The sequence below is a fragment of the Neovison vison genome, chromosome 6 (assembly GCF_020171115.1).
Source record: "Neovison vison isolate M4711 chromosome 6, ASM_NN_V1, whole genome shotgun sequence".
In the NCBI taxonomy this organism is placed as follows: Eukaryota; Metazoa; Chordata; class Mammalia; order Carnivora; family Mustelidae; genus Neogale; species Neogale vison.
The window spans coordinates 108,945,537-108,970,514 of record NC_058096.1 but is presented as its reverse complement, the minus strand read 5'-3'; the positions used below and the strand labels follow the sequence as shown (position 1 = coordinate 108,970,514).

The window sequence follows — 24,978 nt, the reverse complement described above, 5'->3', positions numbered from 1 at the left end:
AAAACGTTTTTTTTTTTTTAAAAAACGGTAAGGAGAAATTAGAGATTAAAATACATCTGTGGTACTGCTAACAGTAGCTAACTTCTGTTAACAGTTCAGTGACGTTTCTTCCCATCTTAGATCTTGTGTTAAACTGAGATTATAATACATCATCAAATTTGCATTCACTTAGCATTGTATCATGAGCACATTCCAATGCCATTAGATAATCTTTTTAGTATCTTTTTGGTGATCCATTAACAATAAATCCAACTAACCTTTGGAAAATTTTTGCAACCTTCAGGATATTTCCAGTTTTCCATTTTTTAAAAACAGTTCTGGATTAAACACCTGGAAGAGCACAAAAATGTTCATCTGACTTTCAAAAATCATTTTTTGAGGGGGGTCCCTGGGGGGCTCAGTTGGTTAAATGGTCAGCTCTTGATTTCAGCTCAGGTCATGATCTCAGGGTCCTGGGATCAAGCTCCACGTTGGGCTCTCTGCTCCGGAGTCTGCTTCTCCCTCTCCCTCAATCCCTGACTCCCCCCTTCAAATAAACAAATCTTTTTTTTTTAAAAGAATTGCTTCTTTAGAATAGAACCCAAGAAGCAGAATTTCTAAGTCAAAAGCTGTAAACATTTAAAGGATGATGATGGACAGATGGATGGATAGACAGACAGACGATGGATAAGGAATTTGTTCTGACTTACCCTTCTGCCAGCCACATAGGAGAGGTCTTCTTTTATCTCCACTCAGATATTCCTGATTTTTAATATTTGCTAATTCTAGAAACAAAGGATTTTATCTTGATGTGCACTTCTTTTGAAAGAGTCCCTAAAACAGTTAAACGACTCTCTTGTACTCCACATATGAGAAGAGTCTTTTTAGAAAAAAAGAGAAATGTCCAGGAGCCACCCAGCACCAGCCTGCTCAGCATCTCCTTTGCTCGTACCCCTGCAGGGCTCCAAGGGGGACGGGAGGCATGCCTGGACCATGAAGCACTTCAAGAAGCCCACCTACTGCAACTTCTGCCACATCATGCTGATGGGTGTTCGGAAGCAAGGCCTGTGCTGTGTCTGTGAGTCAGCTTCCTTCAAACCCCTTACCCCGGGAATGGCCCTGCTCTGCACATACCTAAGCCATTCTTCAGGACAGTCTAGGGATTGCTACTTCTAGCTTGAAGGACCCCACAGCAGGGAATAAAGCAAGAGCTCTCTGTCCTCTTTTTGCATTACCCATGTGAAATGGACAACGGCTGTCCTGTCATTGGAATTCTGCCAAGGGCCACTGAGCCCTGGCCGGGGTGGGGGTGGTGGTGGTGGAGATTCACGTTCACACATCATTTTGAAACATCTCACACTCATTTTAGTTGGGTTTTGCTGGCGAATGTTTATTTTGCTGAAGCTGGGGGTGTTTCTTAAGAAATAAGATAAAACTGCTATATAAATGCAATGGAAATTAAAACTCTGTTGTTTCTCTTTATGATCCATTTAGTAAAGTCAGAAAGGAGAGGAGGGAAGAAAGCTCAGTGAGAAAGGAGGGAAGGAGACCAGAAAGGAGAACCGGAGAAAGATGGAAGGGGAGGAAGGAGAAGGGGTGTTGTAGGAAGGAGAGTGGAGAGAGAGAGCAGGGGGAGAGGAGGAGAGGCTACAGCCCACAAAGGCTTTATAGGGCCCAGGGGCTGTGGCACAGAGTCCCACCAGCTACCTTACCACAGAGGCAGCAAACCCTCTGCCGGGACCCACCAGGCCCTGGTGAGCTGCGGCTGCAGGAGAGCCCCTGAGTGCAGGTCAGGCCACTGAACGTTTACCCAAGCTGCACACATGAGCTAGTCAGCAAGTGACATGGCCACAGAAGTCACCTGGGCCGTGGGTCTACCAAGAGCAAGCGCCCATGGGAGAGTGAAGGGCCCCCCGTCCCTCCAGCACCCAGTCGCGTCCAGCCCTCACACACTCCTCTTATAGAAGAACCCAGTCTCATTCCTGGTAGGTTCGAGGCCTGTGGGCCTTCCTGTTTGCGGAGTAAGAAGTGGCAACAACACAATAATAATTTATGGGAGAGCTATTCTGACACATACAACGCTATACAAACTATCTCATCTGATGCTGTAAAAGCCTTGCGAAGAGAAAGAGAGCCCATTTTATCCCAATTTTATAGAAAACACTGAATTTCAGAGACAGGAAGAAAGTTACCCACGATCGTGTGCGCGGTGACCAATGGCAGAGCCAGAGTTCAGGCCCAGGCCTGCCTAATTCCAAAGTGAGGAGCACCCCTGGTCTTTCCGTTTCCTCCCCAGAATGCATGGCATTGGTTGTACTGAGCGGGTTACACTTCCTTAAGTGGAACGTCTTTTCTGGGGATGTTTTCCTCCTGCATTCATGCTCTGCAGAGGCAGTGTGGTGGGGTAGAGGGTACAGAAACGTGTCTGGGAGAGAACTATGGACTCTCTCACTGAGCAACTGGAGGCAGTTTCAAATTTCCATTTGGAAAGCCAGTGCCCACAGGCTCCCTGCCTCTACCCGGTCACCCAGAGGGAGGCACAGACTCGGTTGCAGTGGAGGTGGTGGACAGACGGCTGAACCTTCCTAGGTAGCCACTCACAAGCACTTTCTTTCTATCTTTCTTTTTTCCAGACTGCAAGTACACTGTCCATGAACGCTGTGTCTCCAAAAACATTCCTGGATGTGTCAAAACATACTCAAAAACCAAAAGGGGTGGTGAGGTTAGTGATCTCTCCTGCCTTGTTCTACTGCATGCTGCATCCCAGGCAACATGTCCATTACCACAGACTCCGGGGCAGGAAGCTTTCTCAGGCCCCTGCTCTGCCTCGGGGACAACCCTTATATCGTCCTGTTCATCCATCAACCCATCAGCATCTTCCCGGTGCCCACCATGTGCCAAACACTGTGCTAGGGGGTCCCCAGGGTACAAGATGGTCCCCAGCTTGTGCTGTCTTGTGAGAGAGCCACAGACATGTAAGCAAAGTATAAGCAAGTGAGATGTAGGGTAACAGTAGGGCTGTGTGGGACAGACAGTGGAGACACCAGGGAGGAGGCTGGGGAAGGTTCCACAGAAGAAGTGGCATTTGAGTTGTGCCTTGAGCCCGAATTGGGAGGACTTCACAAGGCATCAGGGAGGACAAGGCACCCCAGGCTGAAGAAGCCTTGAGTGCAAGGCATGGAGACGTGGCCTACTCTAGGATCTGGACTTAGTCTGGTGGGACTGGGACAGAGGATGCTTAAAGGGAAGTGACAGGAGATGTCCTCCAGAAGTGGTAGGTCTGGCCTGGGGAAGTTCTCGTGAGGCCAGCTGAGGTGTCAGAAAGGCATCTCCTGCACAGCGAAGGGGCCTCTGCAGAGTTGTAACCCCGTGAAGAGACACGAAGAGATGATTGGGTTTGCGAATTAGGTTAACTGCTCTGACCTTGGGGCAGGAGAGAGATTAGAGCAGGGAACAGAATTTCTCCAACAGTTCAGGCAAGAGACAGTGCCACACCAAGGGACTGCCTCAGGGGGCAGGGAGTCCTGTACTCACCATGCTTAATACACTCACATTGACAACAGCAAACGTGGCAGTGGCAGTGTCTGTGTTGAGGGTTCCCCCGGCCATGCCGGTTGTTGCACATTTTGGTTGTCTCCTGGCTGAGGGAGAGGAGAGGAGGGGAGAGTTGGAGACGTAATCTGGAGGTAGCACTAGGACTTGGTGATGGGGACGTAGTGGATGGGAGTGAGGAAGAGGTTAGGAATGGCTCCCAGGTTTTGAGCTTGGCCATTGGGTGGTGCCATTCACAGAGTCTGGAAATAGGCTCTCCTTAAAATGAGCAGGGGAGGGGCACTCTTGAGTCCATTCAACCTGAGTGAGGAGATGATTAGTGGCAGGGAGTGGCATCCAGCCCTCCACAGGACTCCTGAGGGATAAGGGTGATCCAGGACACGCATGCATGCCTCATGAGATGCCGCATGGTCTTTTGTCTATGCCTGCACCACGCCCATACACACCTCTTTTCATGTCCATACCTTTCACCAGGACACACCACCTACTTTTCTGGCCATTTGCACATCTGCACATCTGCACACATGCCGCAGAGGGAGGCCGCTCATGGGCCAGCAGAACACATTCTCAACCTTCTGAGTCTTCAGGGGTAACCCAGGTCCTTCACCATCTCTTCTGATCCCAGAAGAGGATGGAGAAGGCAACACAGTGGTGGGACACAGCCATGGACTTGGAGTCAGAAGACCTGGCCCTGAGTCCCTACTTGGCCACTTAGCAGCCTGGGAACCTACGACCGGTCACTTAACCTCTTTGAGGCCTCATGTTTTTTCTTTGCAAAATGAAGATAATCAGAATCTCAGGGAAAATTCAGTGCAACCACATAGGTGACAAATTGATCAGCAAACAGGTTATTTTATACCAGTGGGGATGTGCAGCAGAAGGTGAGAAGCTACAAAATAAACATGACACCTCTTCCAGAGCAACAATTTCACCGAAAACCTTTAAGGGAGAGGACATGGTAACTTAATTGATAAGTAACTTTAATAAAGCTTTTACTTAATACACATAGGATGGAATCATTCAAATATTCCTTGTGGTTATTTATTTATTTATTTATTTGTCAGGGAGAAACAGAGTGAACACAAGCAGGGGGAGAGGCAGGCAGAGGGAGAAGCAGGCTCTCTGCTGAGCAGGGAGCCCAATGCGGGACTCAATCCCAGGACCCTGGGATCATGACCTGAGCTGAAAGCAGATGCTTAACCTACTGAGCCACCAGGCATCTGTCCATGTGTTTTTAATATCGTGTCTGTAGTTGGCTCTTAAGGCTGTGCCTTCATCCCTGTAGAGGCCATATCCTCTCTATTCTGCTGTTTGGAGTGGCCCTAGCAGGAAATCTTGAGAAGTTCTGTAGAAATCCTGGACAGAGCTAACTGAGGGTTTGGGCTCCCAGAAGGTGGTCTCATGGGGCCCTTCGGCTTCACTTGCATTCACACACGTACTTGGACTTTCCCACCTGCTTCCTAAGTTCCTGGGTGGCGCTAGTGGCATTTCCAGGGCAGGGAGCAGATAGAAGCAGCTCTCTAGGAAACAGATAAGCAGACTGCTGGCTGCTGACCCACACTAACGTCTTTGAACTTTTTCCTCTAACTTCCTTCTAGAGGGTTTCTCAACCTTAGCTGCACATTATCACACGTGGTGCTTCAAAATAAACTAATGACGAGTCCTGTCTTTGGAGACTGTGATTTATCTGATCTGGAGTGAGGGCTGGGCATTAGGACTTCTAGAAGCTCCTAGGCAGTTCTAATGGGCTGAGCGCCACTGGCCAATAGAAGATGGGAGCGTGAAGGGAGTTCTCCCTCAGCGGGTACGTCTCAAGGCCCAGAGCTGTGCCAGAGAGCCTCTTCCCCGTGCGTTCTCTTTAACTCCTCCCAGAAAACCCAGCAGGGGTACTTATGCCAGTTTCTATAGGTGAGGGACCTGAGACTCAGGGAGGTCCAGGAACTGGCCCAAGGTCACCCTGCTGCAAAGTGGAAGGTCAGTGACTCCAGCGGGCTCCACCCGTGGCCCTGGCCCTGGCCCTCTGGTGCTTGCCTGCATCACGCTGCCTTCCAGGAGAGGGCGCACACAAGCACACCACTCCATAGGGAGTTCTGCAAGACAGATGGACTGCCAGACACAATGCCGCTCAGAGGCTTGCCTACCAGGGTGAATGAGTTATTCAAACTGCAGCCCAAGTGGTTTTTCCTCGACTTTGATTAGCACGATTGCAGTTAGGGAGGGACCGAGTCTATGCAGTTCGGCAAAGCAGCCCCGTGTCCACCAAGTAAAGTCCACTGAACAGAAGGCACCCCGTCTGCCCTCCCCAGCCCTGTGCTCCTCTCAGACCCTTCTCCTCAGGGATGCGGCCCTGCAGCCTTCCCTGGCATCCTTCCCTTCCCTCCTGCAGGTGATGCAGCACGCGTGGGTGGAAGGGAACTCTTCTGTCAAGTGTGACCGGTGCCACAAAAGTATCAAGTGCTACCAGAGCGTCACCGCGCGGCACTGCGTGTGGTGTCGGATGACGGTGGGTCGGCGCGCAGGGTGGCCCTGTTTCTTTTCTGGGTGTTTTTGCTCAAGCTGCAGCCAGGGAGCAGTGGACGTCCTGCCAGACAGCATGAGCAGAGCTAGGAGAGCAAGACCAGGAGGCCAAGAGCCCCCGCTCCAGGCTCTGAGTCTAACAGCATCTCCAGGGCTTCTCCAAGCTGCCTGGAGAGGGGGCGACCCCAGAACCAGGGAGCGAGAGCTGCTGAAGAAGAAGGGCCGGTCCACTGCCTATGTGGCCAGGGAGCTGTGAGCAGTCACCAGACCATTAGCTGTCTCACCTGGGTGTCGTCTGGGGCCAGGGGCACAGGGTAGGAGTGGAAATAGACACGAGAGCCCCTGCTCCTCAAGGCATCTGTTGAAGGCACACCCCTTACAGCAGCCCCACTCCACAGCAGAGGTCTGTGTCCCCTTGAGACACCTGACGCTGCCCGCCCTGCCTGCCGTGGAAACTCTGTGTCTTGTCTTGTCCCCCTGACCAAGTATCAGCCTCAGAAAGGATGTGTCTGCACATCAGGCTGTAGATGTCTTAAAATGCACAGGATGAGTCTCGGGTTTTATTTCCAGCCTCTCGCAAGTTTGTTCAACAAGCTCTCCTTCCTTACAGAGTCTCAGAGCCTAGGTCCAAGGGGGTTTCTGGACTCCACAGGGCCGTGCCACACTGAAGGGTCCCAGTCTGCCCATGACCATTTCACTCCAGCAGTCGTGGACGGTGCTCAATCTCCTTTCTTTCTGCCTGCAGCCAGTATGACACCCCTGACCACATCACGCTACACACACACACACACACACACACACACACAGCTATCCTGACAAAGCTGGCAGTGCATAAGGATTTGGGGGAGTATTGCATTGCTGGCTCCCTGGCAAGTCTCTGAAGGCTCACACCTGACACTGACCCCGGTTAGTCTCACTCACTCGCTTCTTCGTTCTTCCCTCCAGTTTCACCGCAAATGTGAATTATCAACGTTGTGTGATGGTGGGGAACTCAGAGACCATATTTTGCTGCCCACTTCAATATGCCCTGTGACGCGGGTAAGTGCTGCCCCACCAGGCCTCTGGGCTCTCTGGGTTCGTGGTTCAGATGCAAGTGGCCTTCAGACAGCCACCTCCCTCCAAGGGCTTCCCACAAGTCCTAGGTTTTGTGTTTACATGTTTGAAAGCACAGGGCTTTCCGGGCTTTTCATCAGCTTGTGAGAGAAAACTCCCCTGACTGGGGCTCATTGCTGGCCTTCTAGAATGCTCCAAAATGACCCATGGAGAAAGCACATACATTCTCAGCACTTTGCCAGCCCAGCAAGCCGCGGGAATTTCTGTCCCCACCTGCGTACGGCTAGGCCTCCCTTGTCCCTGTCAGCCTGTCTGTTTTGTCTAAACATGAATCTCTCCTCGCCTTGAAGACGCCCTCTTAGGTGTCCAAACCCTGTATGGAGATGAAAGCAGGAATATTGATGTCCCTTTAGGTCCATCTGAAATTTTCTGTCTCTTGTGTTGGATATTCCTCTTTTGGACCAAACACCGAACATCTTAATGATCCCTTCTGTCTTCAAGATGTTGCCAGGTCCTGCTGGTCCCTCTCATCTCACCCCTGACTTGACCAGCTACTCCTTTTTCATGGAAAAAAAAAAAAGGAAGGAACAGCACCCCTTTGGAAAACCAGTTGACAGTACCTACTAGGTTGGAAAAACACTAACTCTGTGACCCAACATGTCCTCCTGGGTATCTGTCTGAGAAATACAAGTGCTTGTTTCACCAAAAGGCCGGCGCAAGAATGTCCATATTGATCTTGTTCGTAACAATAAAAAACTAGACACCGGCTAAATGACCGCTGACCACAGGGGTCTGAGGCATACCCGTGTAATGGAATACCGCATTGCAGTGGGAGAGAGCCATGCTTAGCTGCAACAGCACGGGCAGTCTCAAAGATAGATGTTCAATGGAAGAGACTAGACTAAAAAAAAAAAAAGACATGCCCTATGATTCCATTTAGGAAATTCCAAAGCCAGGCGTCAAAGCTTGAAGAGACCGTAGTGACAAGGGCATATATGTATATAGAAAAACTGGGGATGGAGATTTGAGGATTTTAACACATGTGAAATAAACATCAATAAAAAATAATCAACATTGAAGAAGACAAACAAAACTAAAAGAAATGACTTATGCAGTATCGCATCGTTTAGATAGTGCTGAGCAGAAAAGCCAGGTCTAAGACAAGGCTTTCCAGAGCTTGAGCTTCTAAATCAACAAAGATTTCTGTCAGTTTCAGTGTTTCTTCTCCCCAGGTCTGTTCCAGTGTCTCCAAGTTAAAGTCAGAGCAAAGAAGGACAGAGGCCTGGGGAGTCCTAGAGAGACCTATAGGGAGCATGTCTTTTTTTTTTTTTTTTTTTTTTTTTTTTTAGGTTCAAGCCCCATTTTGATAAACTCTTCCTACTCTCTACTGGTTTTGCAGTATCTTTGTATTAACTATTTGGTTTTTTTTTTTTCTGATTTTTTTTTTTTTCACTAGGGCATTTAAAAACAAATATACGTTTGTCTTTCTCGTCACAGGACAGGCAAGGTGGGAAGTCTGATGGCAGTGTGTCAGCCAAGACTGAACTTGTGACGCAGGTACTTCAGCAAGTCCCAAGTCTGGTCTCTTGTTCTAAGTGTGTCCAAGGCTGCCTGTGGGGAGGACAGGGATTGGATTCTAGAGAAATAAACCTCAACATTTGCTTTCTTATCTGATTAATTACATAAATACATCACACAGGAGGGACACTTTATTTCCAGCTTCTGGGATTATTTTTGACCACCACACTATTGGCAAGTGGTGAAAAGGGAGCTTGGCTGATTCCATTGCTGGTCATATTAACTTTATCACCTCTTTAGGAACAAGTTATGTAAAACTTATTGAAAACATACAATGGGTTTTCCAAGACGGTCAAGCTGTTTCTAGAATGTGATTTGCCAAAACAAAGTTCACCAGATCCAAAAGTTCCTCTTTATGCTTAAATATATATGTAAGAATATATACTTAAGAATTTTTTAAAAAGATCTTATGTATTTGAGAGAGAGACAAAGCACAAGCAGGGGGAGGGGAAGAGGAAGTTGGAGAGGGACAAATAGACGCCCACCAAGCAAGGAGCCAGATGTGGGGTTCCACTTGAGACCCGATCCCAGGACCCTGAGTTCATGATCAGAGCCAAAGTCGGACTTTAACGGATTAAGCCACCCAGTCGTCCCTTAAGAACTAATTTTTTACTTGGATTCACTAAGTAAGAGTATTAGAAAAGGAAATGGAAAACTAGGGTTTCCTCCTCTGTCTCCGAGCCTCATGTTTTCTTGTTTGGCAAAGGGCATTGCAGTCCCTACTCTGCCTACCTCCCAGAGATGCTCTAAGATTAAATGAGAACATGAAGATTAGTATGTCTTGAAAATTAAAACATAAGCAACAATGATGGAGAAACCATAGTAAAATGGCATAGCCCTAGACAAGTAGAAAGGCAGAAAGTCAGGTGGAACAGATACACACACACACACACACAGAAGGTGTACCATATACCAGCTGTTTACAGCTTGCAACTGTCTGGTTATCCTGCATCTGTTTTGATTGGGAGTGTCCATGCTGTACAGATGATTAAATATTTTGAATATTATCCCCAGAGGTAAGGAATTACTCCTTAGGCTCCAAGATGCTTCTGGGTGTCACACAGACAGTCACTCTGGGCAGATGAGAAAATTCTTAAACATTCATAAAGAATGCCATTTCAAACAACACAGTGCTGTGCTTGCTGAAATTTCAGCTTGCGATCTGAAAAGGTAGGCCTCACACATCTCCATATCAGTCTGTCCCTCAGCTGCATCCACTGGTGTTTATTAAGTCCCCGCTGCCTGGTCTGGTGTCACGGGGTGCTTGGTAGGAGGGTTACACGCACACCCGCCCTGCTCCTAAGGCATTTAAAATCCAGTTGATATTTTGAGACATTTGCCTAAGAACACATGAAACAAAACCCACATGAATGGACAGCAAAGGGAACCCAGAAGATGTTCTGTGTTTCAAGTGCAGTGGTCTTAGCTGTAGTGATAGAGGAAAGCTTCATAGAGGATATAGCTCTTGAGTTGGACCCTAAGAATGCGAAGTTCTTTTTAAGAGATTGCAAAAAAGGAAGAAGGCTCTTCAGAGCATCAAGGAGGAGAAGAAACCAGTGCGAGCAGACCCTCAGGGTGGGAAGGCAGGGGACACACTGACTGGAGAGTCAGAGCCAGACTGGACTGGGACCGCCACTGAAGCCCTTAGCATTTAAGAGGCAACAGATGGGGACCGTGTTAAAATGTCATGGATATCACATCAGGAGATTGGGATTTTTATCTTCTGGACAACAAGGTGTCATTAAAGGTTTCTGAGCGGAAGTGGCAGGACTGATGTCCTGGGAAGGAACTGTATACAGGCCTTACCTGAGGTGGGAAAGGCCGGAGCAGTGTGGGTACCATGGCGACTGCCAGAGATAAAGGGACATTCGAGGAAGTAATTGTCAGGATAGAGTCTTCCCTAGATGACTAGCAGAATGGTAATAGTATGTTTAAGAGAAACAGTGAGCCAGGAGAGAGTTCCAGTTTTGTGGGGCACGTGAGTTTGGGCACGCAAGTTTGCAATGATAGTGAGATGTTTGGGTAAAGTATCCATTGGACAGTGAGAAATGTGGAACCAGAGCTCAAGAGAAAGACGAGGGCTGGAAATGTGGATGTGGAAGGTGCTAGTGGAAGTGATGGTTAACTTCACGAGTGTTATTTGGTTGGTGTGTATGGCCAGAAGACCATAACTTCTAAAGTTATACTCAGTTGTATCCCTCACAAAGTGTAATCTTGTGCTTAGAGCCGATGCCTGACTGACTCCGTGGGTGGAGGTGTGACTCTTGATCTCAGGGGCTGTGAGTTTAAGCCCCACATTGGGCATCGAGCTTCCTCAAAAAAAATGAATTAAAAAATATATCCTTAATCTTGTGCTTATAGACATAATACCACACCATTGTTGAATGATTTGAAGCTATGGTGCCATTGCTGCATCTCTGATCCCAGCCTCAAACTCACCTTTAACACTGCGTAGGTCCACTTACGTCAAAGACACTTAGCTGCTTAACCCTTCAGGAAATTCAGCCAGGAAACAAAGACCTACCTCCCTACTCCCTCTCCTCTGTGCCGGGAACTGCTTCCCATCCACCTTTTCTGGAAGCCATCTTAGCGTCAACTCTCATCTCCTTCGTCGTCTTGGCTGTAAAAAGAACTAATTTCTTTTTCTTTTATCTTTGAAGTATAAGATCATTCCTACTCCGGGTACCCACCCCCTGCTGGTCTTGGTGAACCCCAAGAGTGGAGGGAGACAAGGAGAAAGGTATGTTCTCTTCTTTTTCAAAATGAGAGGCTGAGACAAGTTCACGCAGATTTTTTTTCTTCCCCTTAAGAGCGTAGACTGCAGAGCCAGGCAGATGTGTGTTCCCATCCCAGCCCGACCCCTAACCGCTTTATGACCTGGTTCAGCTAACTGCTTAACATCTCTATGGTCTGGTTTCCTCCACTCCTCTCATAACTCCGTGGTGAGGATTAAAGCAGACACATCCTTAGTCTAGGGCCCATCGAATGAACCATTATTACGGCTCCCACGTTCCAACCAGGTTCGGAGACGAAGATTTCCTTCCCAGCCTCACAGGCCCTTCCTTGATTAAGAGGAGTGGCAAGACTTGCCTGATTGGGACCTCTTGGCCTGTCTAACTCCTGAGAAAGTAGGGCACGACCTCTTCAGGGAAGGAAATGCCCAGTCTCCTGGAAGCACTGAGGGAATGGGAGGAGAGAGGGAAATTGGGTGAACCAGCTCTGCCTCTCCATCCTGTTCAGCTCAGGGTCATGGACAGATGAGGCAGTGATCTGGAACCCAGGTTTACAAACATAATAAGTAGGGTTAAAGCAAGAACTATGAGAACCTCTCCCCTCCCACCCACCAGCATCCAAGGCGCAGGACACCCCTCCTGAACTGACCTGATTAGTCCCAAGTTGGAACCTGACACCAAGCCTAGAGGTGGTCACTACCCCTGGCTTCCCCTGCTCAGCCCCACTTCCTGCATTTCCTCCTGATCCCAGGTTCTAGTGAGCTTTCCAGAGAGGGTTCCTTGTTACCTTTGTATAGTCCACAAAGAGCAGAATTGCACGACCTAGAATATATAGAACTTTTGGGAGAAGGACGGAGCTTTAGGAGAATAGAAGTTTTATTCATCTGCAAGGGAGGATAGTCCTGGGGTTGAATGCTACAGACTTGGTTGGTGGGGAGGCCTTGAGTCAGGGCGTGGGGGTGTGAATAGTACAGCTGGACCTGGGACTTCAGGGTCTGCTGGGCCTTGTGCTGTCTTCTCCCCTCTTGGGTTTAAATGCACCCAGATTCCCGCCACTGGTGGGCTCCAGAGGTGTTTGCCCTACTGTGACTTCTCACAATGACATTCTCCCTCTCTGTCTCTCTTTCTGTCCCTCTTTCTTTCTTTTTTGTTTTTTCCATAGAATTCTTCGGAAATTCCACTATCTGCTCAACCCCAAACAAGTTTTCAACCTGGACAATGGGGGGCCTACCCCAGGGTATGGAGAAACAATCGTTACTTCTCTCTCCTCCTCCCCCTTTCATCTAAAGAAGATACCTTTCTTTGGTCACCCTCCTTGTCTCTCTTTCATCTGTGGACTTGTCCTTCCTGCCCTTTTACTCTGTTTTGTCTTCATTTCCTCACCTCTGCTCTTACTCGCTCCTGGGGTTGCTCCTTGGGGCTAGCTCCGGAAAGAGGCCTCCTGTGTACTTCACCCTAGAAAAAGTTGTTGTTTTTGTGAAAGAGAAAAAGCACACATGCCATTCGTTGGAATGACAGGAAGAGCGGGCTAGTAAATTACGTGAACATCTCTGCAAGGCTGTGTTCGCGGTGGCTTCACACTGAGTCATCAGGGAGGAGGAAAGCATTTTCCTAGCGCAGTCAGCAGTTCGGAAATCTGTACAGCTGACTCAGAGTTCTGTGGCATGTGCCGTTGGGGAGGATTTTAGGATCGAGGCAATTGGTTATTCAATGAAATCACTTTTCCCCCCCAGGATTATCCAATTTAGAGGTTATTAAGCTGCCCCTGGCCCTTCTCCTGCAGGTGACTGTTGGCTGTTTCACTGCCCATTAGAGCGGGAGAGTGAGGCAAGGACGCAGGTAGCCCCTTGCAGCCATTCGCCTCCCATCCCCCACCCCCACCCCCATCTGGTAGGAGGGGCTGGGCCCCGTGGTACACTAATGTGATGGCTGTGGGTCCCTGTAATCAGAGGCCGCTTCGGCATCAGGCCTGGAAGGCTCCCAGCCTGGGCTTCTTACCAGACAGAGCTGGTGCGCTAGGGACATCTGCTGGCCTGCCTGAGCCTGTCTGTGTCCAGGCCGGCTTTTCAGATCCATGCACCCTGGGCTGAGCTTCCCAGCACAAGGCTGCTTGGCTTAGCCTCCCAACCTGCGTTCCCAGGCTCAGTCCAGCAAGACCCTCAGTGGGTGGGGGCAGGGGATGGGGCTGCAGGAGGGACTCTAAAAAGGCACTATGTCCCAGTCTTTTGTTGTTTGACACAGCTGTTATTTATATGGCTATGATGGTGCCAGACCCAGTTAAAAAAAGAAAGAAATATGAGTGTAAGTTCAGGTTTTACATGTAAAACCAATTTCTAAACAGAGCCCACCGATGCTCCGGGTGTGTCCTAGTCACCATGATCGTAATCACTCCCCCATCGTGACCTGGGACTGGAAGGCAATCTGCAAGCCGCTTTACTAGCCCCCTCTCTTTCAGGACTGGTAAATTGTTTCTGCCCCATTTGGCAGCTTGTTGAAGCCAATGGACCTCTTCTCATAATTTTTCTTAATGCGTAAAGTGAAATATACATGATCCTCAGGGAAACGAACTATACTGAAAGACAGTTATCAAAATATTAAAAACAAAAGTATTGGAATACCGGAATATATGTGATTTACTAACACATTTTTGGTAAGACCCAGAGGCGGATCTAGTAACGACCGTTAATTAAAGCAGTGATGAGCATAAGTGGTAGTAAGGGCAGCTGCCAGAACTGTAGTATAACATGAAAATACCTGTGAATTTGACTTCTAACAAAGTCATCGGTATTATTCGTACCTCTGTGATTTGTTGCCCACTTCGATAATTGGAGAGGCTAGATCTCAGGCCCTACGCAAGGTAAGAATGTACCATTTCTTCCTCCCAAGTTCATGGCCCTCTGGATTCTATCTACAGATGCCTTAGAGCTTTGTGAGCCCCCCGTGAAGAGCCGTGGTGCTTCCTCCACTTCGGTCCGGACCCACAGGACAGTGGGATGGAGATCCGGCTAGTTCATTCCATCTGAATTAAAGGAGAGCTTGGGAGGACAGAGCAGGAAGGAGAGCCAGAGAGGAGTGGGAACGTTGGCGTTGGTTGTATTGGTGCCCAAAGAAGTAAACGGTGGCCTCCTCCGTACAAATAGCAGCGGATCTAGAAAAACCATTTTCTTTTGTGTTGAATATTGAGTCAGATTCTCCTTCTACAAGGAAGGCTCCCCAGGATTCTTCCCTATTCTTCCGCGGCCCTGAAATTCTGGTCTCAGAATACTAAGTGATCCCCTCAACCCCAAAAGGAGTCAGGGCTGTAACATACTCCCAGGGAACAGGGGAGACGCTGACTCAAGCAGTGTCAAGTGTCAGCCACAGCCTAGTAAATAAGACCATTTTGGCCTTTTACTTCTCAGGTTGAACTTTTTCCGTGATACTCCAGACTTTCGTGTTCTGGCCTGCGGAGGAGATGGGACAGTCGGCTGGATTTTGGATTGCATTGGTAAGAATGGACTGGGAGGGGCTTTAGCATTTATTGATAATAAGTATATTGAAAGTCAGAGGCAGGCAATCAACAGGAGAGAGAAATGGAGCCATGTCTTGTTCATCCTTATTTCCATTCTTGGAGTGCTGCTTAACTACACATCTGCTTTGGGAGGAAAAGAAAAATGGAAGGGTGCCCACTGGTACAGGTGTGACTGTTTAGTTTCCGGCCTCACTTCATGAACATTTCTGATGGCCGGGGTTTGGGCAATGGCAGGACAGGTCCGTTTGGGGACCTGCACGGGAGAGAGGGCAGGACTAGGACTCTGGCCAGACCAAGGGGAATGGGAAAAGGCCACAGAATTAAGCATAGGTGTATCCATAGCCTGAGGCAAATCACCTTGAGACGAGCACTGGAACCTGAGTTCAGAAAGCAGAACTAGAAAGCACAGATCAGTACAAGCAAAGAAAGGTCACGCTGTTCTGTGTCCAGTATGCTTAGATTAGAAGGGTAATGGGGAGGGCTGAGGCTGGGAATCAGGAGGCCTGGGTTTCAGTCCAGGCCCTGTCTGGATCTGCAGGTCCTTGGAGGGTCCTTGGACATCTCATCCCCCATAAATAATGGAGACTAACTCTGGAATTGTCTGTCATTCCTCCCACACATACCGCATGGACACCTCCATGTGCTGAGCTCTCCTCCAGGCACTAGAGATGCAGTAGTGAACAAACGCATAGAAATCCCTCTCTCTCAGAGCTTCCTTTCTAGAGGGAGGAGACAGCCAGTCACCAAAAAAGTGATGGAAACATGCAGCATGTCAGAAGGTAATACAAACATAGCAGGGAAGGGGCAAGGTAGGTAGGGTTGGAGGTGGTCTCCAGTCTAAGACCCAGTGTTTGGGGAAGACCTCACAGAACAGATGACATTTGCATGGAGACCTGGAAGAGAGGTGAGCCTGTGAGGATACTTGAGGAAAGACAAGTTCCAGCAGAAGGGACAGCATATACAAAGTCCCTGAGGTAGGATCAGGCCAGGTGGCTGAAGGCAGCAGGTGGGCTGCAGAGCGTGCTCAGAGCAGGGTGCGTGAGGCGAGAGTGCCGGAGGATGAAGCAGAGATGGCATGGGGCCAAGTCACTAGGATGTAGGGGACAGTAGACAGAATATGACTTTCATACAAGAAAGGTCCCAAGACACTTCATGGTTTGGAACAGAGGAAAGACACAACAGATCATAAGAAAAGGGCAGCAGCAGGGAGACCCATCAGGAGGCTCCTGCAGGAATCCGAGTGACAGGTGACCAAGGCCTGGACAACAGGAGACACAGAGGAGGTGGTGAGGAGGAGTCAGCTTCTAGATATTGTCTGAAGGTGGAAGCAACAGGATGAGAGGAAGAGAGGCATCAGGGATGGGCATGGGCAGACCCTGACCCCGGCAGGGAAAGCTGCCCCTGTGTGGGTCGTAGGCAGCCCACCAGGAGGGGACCACACCCAGCACACCTGCCACCCTCTGCTCCCCACAGGAGCTCCAGTTTCCATGGACACAGCCCAGCCAGGCAGCCACCCACGCTCTCCTGTCACCTCCAGCTCCGGAGTTGTTTGTGGGGGGTGGGGGTGGGGGAGGCATCCTCTGGGAGCCGAGGGAAGAAAAGCTGGGTGGCTGCTGTCCTGGGACCTGCTCACATGGTTCCCTCTCCATCACGAAGGAGAATGTCGGCCTTGGTGGTTTTATAAAATTCACCTACAGAGAAGACCGGGAAAAGGACATGCCCACAACTGAAAGAATAAAGGTCATACGACAGTTTGGCGGCCTGACAACAGAAAGCAGTGGTGAAAGGAGTAACCACATCATGCTCGTTCATTCATTCCAGAATATTAAAGCCCTTATTCAGTGCCTTTAGCCGCCCCCACTTTGATCCCGGTGCCGATCTGCTTATGCTCTACAACCAGGGCAGTCTTTTTTGAATGTCAGCGGGTTCATGATGTACATAAAGCACATCAGTGGCCTCCCATCATTCTTAGGAGAAAAACAAAAGCCTCTTAAATCACCTAGAAGGTCCTGGTGCTCTAATAGCTGCCAAGCCTTCTGACCCTACTTCATACCTCCATTCCTCTCCCTCTAAACTCCAGGCACCCAGTCCGTCTCTTAGACCTTTGAAGACATCAGTCTCCCTTCTACCACAGGGCCTTTGCAAAAGCAGTTCCTCCTGTCGGATATGCTCCCTGGCCATTCGTTGGTCAATTTCTACTTCAGATCTCAGTCAAAGTGTGGCTTCTTCAGAGGAGGTTTCCCTGACACCCAGCCTCAGTCACCTTATTATATGATTGTACTTCTTGCCTTTCCAGTATGAATTTGGAATTATGCATCATTTATATGAAGACCTTATTAATATCTGTCTCTCCCTTTCAGTTGTAAGCACCACGAGAGCCTGTGTCATGGCACTTTGACCCACTATGAGAGCCATAGTACCTAACACAGCACTGGGCACATAGTAGGCACTCAGTAAATGTGTGCAGAGATACTGTGATGAATGAGACATAGTTCCCCTAGGGGGGTTACAGTACATTCAGAGAACAGACAGGTAGTCAATTACAAGAAACACTCTAGAGAGGGAGAGGAATCATGTACCTGAACTCAGGCATCACTAGAGGAATAGTGACAAGAGATTGCTGAGAGATCTATTAAGGAAGCAGCACATGGAAACTGCTGTGTGAATGGAGGCAGGGTAAGGAAGAGGGACAAACCTAGGATGACATCCGGGTTTCTAGCCTCAACACCGTGAAGATGGGTCACCTGTTGAGATGGGGACCACAGAAGGAGCAGACAGAAGGCAAAAGGAGCAGCAGGCACAAAGGCAGGGAAGCAGACAGGCAGACCACGTGTTCCAGGAGCAATGACAGAGCCCATCGCTTTGCTCTGTCCCCCATCTTAAACCTCCCGGTGTTGAGCTCAACCCTGGGCCTCGCCTGAGCTCAGCCACCTGCAGCAGGAGCCAGACAACCCCGGGGACCTGTGAGCTCCCCTTTTTCGAGGGCAGCCATAACATTTGGGCCACTTGTTGATTCCCCCGCCCCCAGGTGCATCCACGGACACAGGTGTGTTGCAGCTTCTGTCCGTGGTGCCCCCTGGAGCCCAGGAGCTGCACGTGCCTGTCCCACCTTTCTCCGTGCGGCCAGGCCAACCTGTTGCCGAGTGTCTGCAGCTGGTGAAACCAGGCATGTTCGGTCTGCTTTCTCCAGTGGTTCAGTCTGATGCATCCTCACAAGTCACAGGGCAGAGCAGCTTGGGGATTGGGGATTTGCGAGTCTGGGAGGTGCGGGAAGTGACGAATTCATACCCGCGTGCTAAATAACACATTGAGGTTTTGTTAGACACCATATTATTTTTAAACTTTGAACCTGAATGACAATTAGATGAGACAGCTCCTGTTTCCCAAATGCCCCACCATTCCCTGATTTCTCAGACCCGCCTGTGTTACTCTCTGTGCACCTGCCTAGCCCCTGAAACAAGGAGGAGCCTGGACTTGGGACCACAGAGATCTGGGTTTCGTCCTGACCCGGGACTTACTTTTCCCCTCTGAATCTCTCTCCAGTCATCTAGCAGGAGCATGATAATACCCCGCAGAGTTGCTGTGAGGGACAAAGGGAGAAGGTGTTAGCTATGATGACAAATGAATGTGTTTGAGGTGTACGTTGTCACCTCAAAGGAAAGAATTTGGATGAGATGTAGAGAAGCAGGTACAAGTTCCAGGGAGACAGAGGGAGCTCAGTATGAAAGAATCCTTTGGAGTGGTTCCCACGCTATGGACAGAAGAGACGGCTTTAGGAAGTAATGGTACTTTCCATCATGGGAACTCTGCAAACAGAGATGCTATGAAAGGGTTCTAAGGCTCAGATCAGGGATAATTAAATAACCCTCAGTTTTCGTAACCTGGGCCTATGGTTTTGTCTTCTGCATGGCTGCAGATAAGGCCAACTTCGCGAAACATCCACCGGTGGCGGTCCTGCCTCTTGGAACAGGAAATGACCTGGCCCGCTGTCTCCGCTGGGGAGGAGGTGAGTCTGTGTGCCAGTGGCACCCCCCCTGGGGACAAGCCCTCCAGTCTCCAGGGGAGCTTGTCAGGGCCAGGCTGAACTTCCCTTTTAAGAATTACATTTCACGGGGCGCCTGGGTGGCTCAGTGGGTTAAGCCGCTGCCTTCGGCTCAGGTCATGATCACAGAGTCCTGGGATTGAGTCCTACATCGGGCTCTCTGCTCAGCGGGGAGCCTGCTTCCCTCTCTCTTTCTCTGCCTGCCTCTCTGCCTACTTCTGACTTCTCTCTGTCAAATAAATAGGTAAAATCTTTAAAAAAAAAAAAAAAAAGAATTACATTTCACAGAGTCCTCCGTACCCCATGACCATTCCCCTGCCCTCCAAGTCTTGCTGAGACCTGTGCTAAGCCCTCAGTCTATATACTCTGATGCAGAGACTCTCAACCTAGAACCTGCTCCCCTCAACAGAACATAGCTTTAGGGTCATATCTATTTCCCCCCCACAGTGCTCGCTCTAGTAGGGGCTCATGCAGGCGTTGTTGGGATAAAATTCCCTCCTCTCCAAGTTACTGGTCTTCTTTCTGAATTAGGACTCAGAATACAAACTGAGAAGCTATATGCTCAGCTACTGGGGCGTCCAGCTCATCAGAGGCCCCCATGACCAGAGGCCCTCATTTCGCAAACCCGCTGGGAGAAGATCTCAATGTGGTGACCAGCTCACGGGACAAGGGGCTAGGAGCTAAGGAGAACTCTGCAAACTGCAACCGCCCCCATGGAGCTGGGAATGCTCCAGAACACAGAGGAGGTCAGGGCAGCACGTGGAAGGGACATAGCAGTCTGGCAGGCAGAACAGGGATGGGCTTCCAGATGGCTGATCGATTCAGCAAGGATTCAAGATCAGCTCAGGCAGTGGTCAGTGTTCAGAGCTGGGTGCGTGCCTGGCGGCAGGAGCAGAGGAAGCAGGAGCCAGCCCCAGAAGGAAGTTGGCAGGCACAGATGTCCTCAGCCACACACTGAGGCTAGGGAAGAGCCCTCTGTTCAAGAGGAACAAGCAGAATGTAGTCTCCTGCTGCGCACTTCTAGGCAGCATAGCTCCGCACCAGGGTTGTGCAGGAAGCCCAGCCCCGTGCTTCCAGAGAGCCCCCAGGCCCTCAGCTGCGTAGTTGCTACCATTGCTGTCTTGGGAAGCATCCCTGAAGAGCTGACCAAACTAACAACTTGAAAATACTCTTCGGGGTTGCCCTAAAATAAGCAGGACAGCAGGAGTGTCACCTGAAGGAAAAGACTCTTTCTCCCTCTAACCTCTCATGATTTGCAATTCTATTGCTGCATAACAAATGATCCTAAATGTAGAGGCTCAAAACATTCATTTGTTAGCTCCCAGTCCTCTGGGTCTGGAGGCCTAGAACAGCATGCCTCAGTTCTCTGCCTCCGGGCCTGAAGTGAGGGTGTTGCACAGGCCATGCTCCCCTCTAGAGTCTCTGAGGGAGAATTTCCTTCAAAGCTCTTTCATGTTGTTGGCAGAATTGAGTCCTTTGTGGTTCAAGGACCAATGTCCCCATTTCCTTGCTGGCTATCAGCTGGGACCATTATCAAATCCTTTAGGCTTCTTTTTTCCTTGATAGATGGATCCCTCCATCTTCAAAGCCAGCAAGAGAGAATCCCCCTCATCTGAAATCCCTCTCAATGAGAGCTTTGAATCAGTTTCTTAAGGAAAAGCCCAGTCCTTTCTAAGGACTCAACCAATCAGGTCAGATCCACTCAGATAATCTCCCTTGCTTAAAGTCTCCTGTGCCAAATAGTATAGCTAATCATGACAATGACTGTCCTGTCTTATTTATAAGCCCCGTGAATTGGAGGGTGTATACCCCTGGGTGGAGGGTGGTGGAGGGCTGGGGAGACCATCCTAAAATTCTGCCTACCACACTGTCCATCTCTGACATGACCTAGTCCTGGAACAGACCCTTTGTTCTCCCGTGTGCAGCTTCCCAGCCCCCCAGCCCACCAGTTCTCTAGGACTTGATGTGGCTACACAGGTCTGCCTACCTTTGGCCAGCCCCCACCCCTTTGCCTTCCAAGTCTCCCCAGCTTCTCTCTGATTACACCATGTTGTCCTCTCCTTCTCCGTGGCTCAGGGAGCCTAAGTGTCTCTGGGGCCCCAGACACGCTGGGAAGTCTCCTGGTCACAGAAGCCCACAGAGTTCCCTGTCCTGATAGCTGCCTGTATGTCGGTAACCACTTAGCCTTTCTGCCCTGGGTCAGATGTAATGCTGTGCTCCACAGGTTATGAAGGGGGCAGCTTGACAAAAATCCTGAAGGACATCGAGCAGAGCCCCTTGGTGATGCTAGACCGCTGGCATCTGGAAGTCATCCCCAGAGAGGAGGTGGAGAATGGGGACCAAGTCCCATACAACATCATGAACAACTATTTCTCCATTGGTGTGGTGAGTTGGTCAAGGATTGCCTTTCTGCATGATGAGAAACGTCTTGGTGGGCAGAAGGCTCTGGTCCCCCATCGTCCCCCTCTAGGTCCCTACTCTTCACCTCTCCCAGCTATCCTAGTCTCGACTCGGGTCCAAGCATCTTGTGTGTGGCCTGGGTATGTTCATCCAGAATGTACCAAACCCGCACCCTAGATTAGGGAGGAAATTCCCTTCCTTATAATTGGAATTAACACAAGAAAATTAGAAAATCTTTTAAAAACAGATTTACCCTTTGGAGAATTTGAAACAGTTTAAAAGAAGTAATAACCAAGGGGCAAAGTCAGGCTAAGACTTTCATGTGAGCTTCCAGAGTTGAGAATTCGGATCCTTTAAAGAGAACCAGTGGTCCCAGGCTGGCTTAGCTAACTTAGCTGTCAGAATTCCTTCTCTCCTGTTCTCCCCCATCTCAACTGTATTCCCCACACTCTGGGTGCTCATAAACCTCTGGGGGCATCTCCTCCCAGCTGACCCCACCCTCAGGTGAGCTCCACAATCCTTCTAGGTGTTTTCCATAGCCTTCTGTGGAAATCTGGCTTAGGAGCCCCAAAATGATAGCCAATCGCTTCATCTGACTCTTTGTTTCCTTATCTACAAAATGGAGCTACCACTCTTATGGCTGCTCAAATGCAGTCACAATATATATTGCACAGCCTGCCAGTGTACTCTCTGCATTGGATTGGAGGGATTGGTTTACTGTGCCCATTTCATACATCCCCAACACATATGCATGCATACACACACATCTCCAACACACACCCCTAACAGACCTCTAACACACACACACACACACAACATACCCTCCTACACACACACACACACACACACCCAGAGCACAAGGACAGCTCCACATTCCTCTTTCTTCCTCCAGCCCCCAGCACATCTAACACAACTCAGTTTGTTATACTGAACTCCTTTTTGGACCAGAAACTGTTAAGGATGAGATCTGGAAGAAAAAAGATCCATCCATTCCATAGATAGAGCTGGGTTTCAGGAGGGGGATGCATCAAAGACACTAGCATTTATTGAGCACCTACTGTGAGCTCTCCACTATTGTAGACCTTATATATCGCAATCCTTTGCAGTCTGGCAGGTGTCACTGTCCCCATAGTCCCCATTTTACAGACCAGGTCAGCGGACACTTGACTAGTGAGGACCGGGAACTAACACAGCCTGCTGTGCTTACAGGCTTTCCTCTCAGTTTCCTTGCCTCTGGAATTACCCTGCTCATGTCAGGTGCATAGAAATCCCTCCAAACCAACCATCCAGGCCCAGATTGTGTGGTAGTTGCTTTTGTCAACCATCCTCGCCTGTGCCTCTTTTGAAAACTTTTGTGGCTTAAAAAGAAAAAGGAACTAGATGGGGAAGGGATACATAGCTTAAGAGAAGAGCAGATTTAAGGAAAGAGTTTTTAATAAGACTAGAAGGGCATCCGGGTGGCTCAGTCAGTTGAGCATCCGACTCTGGGTTTCAGCTCGGGTCATGGTCTCAGGGTGGTGAGATCAAACCCCACGTCAACTCCGCACTGAGTGTGGAGTTTGCATCAGATTCTTTCCCTCTTCCTCCTCCTCTACCCTCCACACTGCATGCACTGTCTCCTCTTTCTCTCTTTCAAATAAATAAATAGATAGATAAAGTCTTTAATAAGAAGACCCGAAGAAGAGCCACGGAAGGGGAAAGGCTGTTTTAAAATACCATATATTTACAGAATTTAAAATTTACTGTATTTATAGGTATTTTCTTGATTTTTTTTTAAGATTTTATTTATTTATTCAACAGAGATCACAAATAGGCAGAGAGGCAGGGAGAGAGGGGAAAAGCAGGCTCCTCGCTGAGCAGAGAGCCCAATGCGGGGCTCGATCCCAGGACCCTGAGATCATGACCTGAGCTGAAGGCAGAGTCTTTAACCCACTGAGCCACCCAGGCGCCCCTATTTTCTTGATTCTTTTGACTGCATTTGAGCAGCCGTAAGAGTAGTAGCTCCATTTTGTAGATAAGGAAACAAAGAGTCAGATGAAGCGATTGGCTATCATTTTGCGACTCCTAAGCCAGCACTGTTTTTCTATTACTACAACAGAAGACAGAGGCATCACTGGACCAAGAGTCATGGTCTGAGAGAATGGGAATTAGGAGGGGAGGGGGTGGGAGATTGGGTGAGCCTGGTCATGGATATTATGGAGGGCACATATTGCATGGAGCACTGGGTGTGGTGCGTAAACAATTCTGGAACACTGAAAAGAAAATTTTTTAAAAAGAATTTTTAAAAATATTCATTTAAACTTCTTTAAAAAAAAAAAAAAGAATGGGAGATTGGACAGGCGGCATGTTCAGGGCCCTGTGCCCCGATCTGGTTTATCTCCCCAGCTTACTTGGCCTCAGTTAGGGCAGATGCCTCTCCCTAGACCTCTTCCAGCTGCCCCCATTCCAGCGACCTAGGCAGACCCCTCCTTCCTCTTCTTGTTGGCTCAAATGCTTCTCTCCTTTTTGGCCGCCAGCTCAGGCCCCACTTCCCCCAGCAGGAACTCACAGCCCTCAGCTATTGCCAGTGGGAAATAATCGACAGGTCTGGTATTCAGGAGGCTTCTAGAACGTGGGCTTCCCATCATGATAATTTCACAAAAACTTGAGTCTTTTTCCTAGAGTAACCAGAGTATAGCTTGCTAACATTTATTGAGTCCTCACTGCACATGAAGCGACCTTGATAGTGACATGATAGGTATCAGATTCTTTCCCTCTAAGGATGCAGAAGGAACTGCATCTTAGAACAATACAGAGACAGGTCTCAGCTGGTGAGTGGTGGAGCTGAGAACCACTGGGGTTGAGCTCCAGAGCCCCTGAGCTGTGGACCAGGAGCCATGTAACCTCTGAACAGCCCTCTCCGTCTTCAGATGCTTTCCTTCATAGTAGCACTGGTAGCGGGCAGGGGAAGTCTGAACATTTAGTGTGTGATGACTCACTGGTGCCCTTTGTTGGAGATGTAAATTCCACCCCTTTCTGATTCGGTTGGCCTGAGCAAGGTCTGGAAGTTTGCAGGCCTATGAGATAATTCTGATGTAGATGGTTCCCACCAATCTTCAGTGAGTGGAGACAGCCCATCAGAACAGAGAAGAATGGTCAGAAGAAGTGTTCTTACACAAGAGCAGAAACCAGAACTGAACTAGATGGAGAAAAATGATAGCGAGGATGGGACACAGACTCTATGAGACAGAAGGGAGAGAGGAGTAGCAGGGCCGGGTGTCCTGCCTGGAAACTTCTAGATGGCAGTTTACAGCTGTGGCTGCCTTCAGAGTCGTTAGCCCTTTGACACACTCAGCTCTGGCTGCCAAAACATGATTCTTGATCCCTCCTGTCTGTCTCTACACAGTGCCATATGCAAAAAATTTCACTCACTTAGTACTTCCTGACCATGGATAAACACACCAAAAAGGAATAAACAGCCTCACCTTACCTAGATAACCTCACTCTAATCCCAAGAGCCATGATTATCATGGTTTTAGTTCATTTTTGCAACTAAGAAGGAAGGAAGGAAGCTGGGGGACAGGAGGAAGGAAAGGAGACCATCTAAGTGTCCCCCAAGGAAACGCATACAAACA

At 49.1% G+C, this 24,978-nt stretch overlaps 1 protein-coding gene across 3 annotated transcripts in view; it reads left to right on the top strand.

Annotated features, from left to right (window-relative positions):
* DGKG (diacylglycerol kinase gamma) overlaps nucleotides 1–24,978 on the top strand; it is a 198,426-nt gene that overhangs the window by 81,541 nt on the left and 91,907 nt on the right. For 2 of the 3 annotated variants that reach the window (XM_044251946.1, XM_044251944.1), the window contains 10 exons: nucleotides 940–1,057; nucleotides 2,613–2,701; nucleotides 5,918–6,034; nucleotides 6,994–7,086; nucleotides 8,599–8,658; nucleotides 11,340–11,419; nucleotides 12,574–12,648; nucleotides 14,813–14,898; nucleotides 18,839–18,928; nucleotides 21,189–21,349. In XM_044251946.1, coding sequence (XP_044107881.1) covers nucleotides 940–1,057; nucleotides 2,613–2,701; nucleotides 5,918–6,034; nucleotides 6,994–7,086; nucleotides 8,599–8,658; nucleotides 11,340–11,419; nucleotides 12,574–12,648; nucleotides 14,813–14,898; nucleotides 18,839–18,928; nucleotides 21,189–21,349 — 969 coding nt within the window. The remainder of the gene's footprint in view (nucleotides 1–939; nucleotides 1,058–2,612; nucleotides 2,702–5,917; nucleotides 6,035–6,993; nucleotides 7,087–8,598; nucleotides 8,659–11,339; nucleotides 11,420–12,573; nucleotides 12,649–14,812; nucleotides 14,899–18,838; nucleotides 18,929–21,188; nucleotides 21,350–24,978) is intronic. The other variant, XM_044251945.1, reaches the window with a different exon arrangement.